Below are 5319 nucleotides of genomic sequence, written 5' to 3'. Positions count from 1 at the left end.
AGCTAGACTGATCACAGTTCACAGAAGGAAAAAGACATGCTGCAAAGCCAAAAAAACCAGAGCTGATTCAGGGAATATGAAGTTCTGTGGCATAGCATCAATATATTTGAAAAAAAACCAACCAAACAAACAAACAACAGAAAAAAAAACAAACCAAACCCCAAACAGCAAACAGTGCTGAGCAACTGGTATCTGCACTTTGTTCATTTCTTGCTGGATATTTAAAATTAACTTGACAGTCGTTAAGTAAAATAACTTTACTTGTCCCAGTTCAATCCCTAGTGGACAAAACACGCACTGCAGAACCTCTAAATTTCACTTAACAAGATCACTAGCCTTCTGAGAGGAACAGTTAAAACAACACAGGATATATTTTAAAACCATTTTCACTATCAATGAGAAAATAATTCGTATTCCATTTGTTACACTCCTGCTGCCATTTAACGAAACTTCTATCACACCCAAACAACAAAATGCTCTTTATAAAATTTCAAAAGGGCAAGCAGGAATAGTGCCAAACAAATTAAATATTTATTTTTTAATTCTTTTTTTTTCCCCACCACTCCTCGCAATGACATTTATTTACGTGCTCAAATAAGATAATGATTTCCCAGCATTTGAAAACATACTATTAACCATTACATTCATACAAACCTGTGCTCAGATTTGTGATACTCACCTCAAAATCGCCAAATTCCAGCAATGAATAATACGCATGCAAATTTTTCATTATTTATCACCATTTTCAACTGTTAGCTTTATGAATTTTAATAACATTTAAAGTTTCTGCTTAGTAAGAAATTATCAACTGTATTGAAAAGTAATCATTTTAATTATAACACAAATCTTACTCCTTCCACATGAAACCATATTTACTACAGCAAAACCAAGGCGATCTGCAATCTACAGGGACTCGCTGAAACAAATATGCAGTTTGTTATTTTTACCTAAAGAGAACATCTTACCTTGCCTGTCTTGTGATCAAACCAGACAAGAGCATGGTTCCTGGACAGCACCTTACAGTCAAAAGTTGCGTTATTCTGAGCTGGCCGGCAGCGAGCCACTGAGCGGCCGATCTTGACGGGCTCGTCCAGGTAGACATGACGCTCCTGAAACGGATGAGAGTTCGGGCGGCAAGTGAAGATGGCCAAGGCTGAAGGCATCGAGGACAGATTGGGGTTGCCACACCAACCAGAGATGAAGAGACTCTCTTCTGATGCAGACTGTCCTCCACAATTTTTAACTCAAACTTCCACAGCAACTTTATATTAAAGCAGGACAAACATTATCGTATGAGAGGCCTAACAACTCATTGTTTCAGTGTGTAAACTAATTCTGGCAATAATCCAGTGAAAAAGCCCCATTATGTCTTTTAATAATATCAGCAGTGGCCAAAAAAAAGTCTACAATGTACAACTTTCAATCCATCCTCCTCTGGAAGAATATGAACAAGCATCTGATTCCTTCTATTAGAAGCAAAGGCTCCTTGAAAGGAGGATAGAATGTCTTAAATCCAAGTAGATGAGTCATACACGTACTTTTGTTTGTAACCTCAACTGCCTTCTTTCCCCCCTCCTTCCGTAAACAACATTGACCAAAATTCAGACCGATGCACCATGGAAGCAAGGAAATGTTTAGGGAAGGGGGATGAGGGAGAAGGATTACTGTCCTCTCTCAAAGCACACAGATCAGAAGTTGGAAGGTGAATACAAAGCTCTCACTCCACACCAGAGATCTAGTCACTTCACACGGCAATCCACATTTCACCATCTTCTTATATTAAACCAAAGCAGAATAGGTGGTCCTCGATTTAGCATGGAGTATGAGAGCTATGCTGTTTTCCTCCCCCTACACCAGATAAAGCTGAACTGGTCTACAGTTTCGGGCAGCCACTCAGATAAGGAACTTGATAAGGCATGGAGAGGGCTTCGAACTCTCCTTCTCTCGGGGACAAACTAACGCGTGGGAAGGGTCCTTCGGGGACGGCCTACGAGATGCACTGACAGGTTGCTCCCAGGCGGTGCCCGCGATGGCTCTGGCCGGCAGCACCGGGTAAGCGTCCCTCGCCGGCGGGTCTGCTGGCGGCGGGCCGGCGGGCGGGGGCGCGGGGGCCGGCGGAGGAGGGAGGCGAGCAAGGGGCTGCTCCAGGAAGTCTCCGCCGGCAGCCCCCGGCGCGGGGAGCGGCGGGCCGGGAGAGGCGGCGTCCCCTTCGCTCCGCTCAGCCCCTCCGCAGGTGGCTGCGCATGAGGAGGGCCCGCTCCTCAGCCCCCCGCGCTCTCCGCCCGCCGAGCGCGGCTCCGCGGGCCCGGCGGCGGCCGGCCCTTCGGCGGCGGCGGGAGAGGCCTGGCGGCCGGGCCCGGACGCCTCCCGCTCGGTAGCTCTGCCTCTCAGGCGGCCGCCGACCACGAAAACTTTCCTCCGACCTGCAGAGCCGAAAAAAAACCCGGGTCAGAGCCTCCCTCGCCCGGCGCGACCCCGCGCCTCCCCCCGGCCTAGCGCTGCCCGGCCCCGAGGGAGGCACGGGGCACACCAGGACTCCGCTCCCTCCCTTACCTTCAGCGCAGCGGCCGCCATAGTGACTGGAAACCTACCCGGTGTAGCAGCCGCGGCGCTGCCGGGGAGGGGCGGGGGTCGGGGGGGGAGGGCAGGCAGTGGCGGAGGGAGGAGCCGTCCTCGGCGGGGCCTGACCAAAGGGAAGGCGCACCGGCCGCCTCCAGCCTCCGCGCGGGCGACTGCGCAGGCGCAAGAGCAGAGTCTGCGCCGGCGCACTGAGCCCAGTGAAGCTGCGGCAGCGGCCGAGGCCCCGCCCCGTTGCCTCTACCGCCCTCTTCCGGGGCCGCGGGGCGCGGGAGCGGGGCGGTGCTGAGGGAGGTGGGCGGCGGGTTGAGCCGTGCGGGGTGGGGGGCCCAGGGGCCTCCTGTGAAGCGGGAAAAGGGATGAGGGGCCGCTGCGACAGGGCGCAGCTAGGACGCGTTAGCAGGTGGGAGCGGGGGCAGGTCTGCGAGGTGAGTGAGCCCCCCGGACCGGGCCCGTCTCTTTCCCCTCACCAGTTCTCCTCAGCCCTGCCCTGGGGCGGGGGGGAAGAGCGAGCGGGGCCCGGCTGCCGTTAAGTAGGGGACCCCTGAGGAGAAACTGGGGTCACACGTTATCAGCCGAGCTCTCATGAGGGAGCGCAGGCGTCTCCCTGGCGTCCTCATGCTTTCCCTGTGCCCTTTTTGTTGCTTCATGATCCCAGGTTGAAAATTTTGGAAGCTGCAGTGTCCTTTGAGGTGTCTTCGGGCCCTGTTTTGCCGCCTCTAGTTACAGCTTGGCAACTAGAGGGGGGGGCAACCCCTTTAGTGGTAAGTGCAGGCACAGAGCAGAGGCACAGGGAAGGCTCAGGGCAGAGGTGGGGTCACAGGTGCAGCGTTTTCCTTCTGTAGGTCTTGGAGCATCATCCAAGGTCATAGTTATCCCTGTTTTCTAGAAGCTAAGGAGAGGTTCTTCCTTTTTCAAGGTCACACAGTAGGCTAGCGCAGAACAGGTCTCTCTGGTCCGAATTAATAAAAATTTTAAGTCCGTCATTCCCTATAAAGCAAACAAGCGGAGATTGTTTGATACAAGATAGATGTTGGAGTTGTGCCAGCACTATAATTACCCTGTGACGGGGTGTTAGGATTAGGGATATGAGCAGGTTCTCTAATGCCAGAAAGGCCAGGCAGCCATGGAGGAGAGAAGTGGAGCTGGGCCAGGCAGTTTAGCCACCAATATATGAGGGACATAAGCAACAATTCAGGTAAGGCAGTGCAGTGTATGCGAGAAAGCACGATTGCTATGTTTTTAGTTATAGCACAGTAAAATCGCAGGGTTGTCTTAATTTTTTTCCTTTCTTTTTGACTGCACTGTGATTTGGTGAGGGGAGGTGATTCATTACAGCCTAGTTTTCTTCTGATTTCTTCCAATGAGAAAAAGACAGCAAAACCAGGCTGTAACATCTGTGTTTGAAGCAAAGAAATTAAATCCAAGATGAGAGACAAGTCTGATTTTTGAAGACAAAAAAAGAAAGACTAATAGGTGGAAGCTTTAGGACTCTGTGTCTATAGTTTTCAGTTCTCCTGACAGGAGAAAAACAAAAAAAATATCTGGCACACCACTTCATGGCTTTAATCAGCTTGTTTATGAGATTATACCATTGTGATAAATATATTACTAATTTACTAATTTTTAAAATAAATGGAAATTCAGTACAGCTATTGCTTATAGCACCCAGGGTGCCATAAGTAATCAAAAGGGGGAAGGAAAGGTTTATAAAAAGAGGATGGGGTAAATGAGGAATAAAGTCCATCAGGAGTCAGATTTGAGGGAAAGAGTTGCAAAAGTAGAAATAATTGAGAACATTTTGGGATTGCAAAGGCGTAAAAAGTGGGAACAAAGGGTACTACAAGTGTTGGAATTAAAATAATGTTTATGAGAGCGTTTTTAATATTTTTGTATGCATGTTTAATGGGGAAAGGAGTCTGAAAGTAAAATCAAATATTAAGAAGAACCATTACTATCTACGGGGTCTAAGAGAATCAAGTAAAAAAGATAAGCTGAGCAGTGGATATCTTTTTCTGCTGTTCCCTGTAAGTACTTATAATGTTTAGATATTGTTACTGAGATTCAAAGAAATTTCATACTGTATTGTCTGTACAGTATCTTTCTCAAGTCTTCCTGTGACCAGTAGAATGAACTAATACCCTCAGTATCTATGTCCTTTAAACTGTAAGCCACTGCCATATTATGGTATCCTGAACCCTTCTCCATCTCTTGGAGAAATCCCATTTTGACAGTCCCATGGGGGAAACAATGGAATGTGCCAGCTGCCTTTCTCCTGCTTTTGGTGCTGCCAAGTGGCTCACGTAACAACAGAGTTCCACCTGCTTTTCAGCAAGCTCATTAATTTGAGCCTGCCTTTTTTTGCATGAGTGCCAGCTTTGAGAGAAGTCAGATGGATTTAGTTATCTCTCAGGATTTTTTTACTCCTATTTCAAATTGCTTAAGGAGTATGAAAGTTATCAGGGGCAGACTCAAAGAGTAAGTTAAAAATAGAGAAAGTGGTTGCATTCAGAAATGAGGATACAATTATTGCATGGGTATTCTATTAAGTATTTGATGCTCACCAGAAAGTGTCCGTCTTAGAACTGCAGAAAGCAACAGGTGGATGAAAAGAGTTTAGTACAAAATGCTCAGATGCTGTACTGTGCTCAGCAGGAGTGAGGAGGACGTGTAAGCTTGTGCTTCGTTTCTGCGAACTACTGTTTGCCACACAACCAGAAGAGGCAGTGAGCTTTAGCAGCC

At 48.2% G+C, this 5319-nt stretch overlaps 1 protein-coding gene across 25 annotated transcripts in view; it reads right to left on the bottom strand.

Moving 5' to 3' along the window:
- Positions 1 to 2695, bottom strand: part of SLMAP (sarcolemma associated protein) — an 82898-nt gene extending 80203 nt beyond the window's left edge. For 21 of the 25 annotated variants that reach the window (XM_086755891.1, XM_086755898.1, XM_086755901.1 and 18 more), the window contains exons 1-2: positions 2554 to 2694; positions 966 to 2423 (exon numbers count right to left, since the gene is read on the bottom strand). In XM_086755891.1, coding sequence (XP_086612017.1) covers positions 966 to 1163 — 198 coding nt within the window. In that variant the 5' untranslated portion in view covers positions 1164 to 2423; positions 2554 to 2694. Of the gene's footprint in view, positions 1 to 965; positions 2424 to 2553 lie in introns of those variants that run through there. The other 4 variants (XM_086755915.1, XM_086755917.1, XM_086755895.1 and 1 more) reach the window with 3 other exon arrangements.
- Between the last annotated feature and the right edge of the window lie 2624 nt (positions 2696 to 5319).

This window comes from Chlamydotis macqueenii, chromosome 10 (genome assembly GCF_036417535.1).
Source record: "Chlamydotis macqueenii isolate bChlMac1 chromosome 10, bChlMac1.mat, whole genome shotgun sequence".
In the NCBI taxonomy this organism is placed as follows: domain Eukaryota; kingdom Metazoa; phylum Chordata; class Aves; order Otidiformes; family Otididae; genus Chlamydotis; species Chlamydotis macqueenii.
Note: the sequence above shows the minus strand (reverse complement) of the source record. Positions and strands in the feature narration are given on the sequence as shown.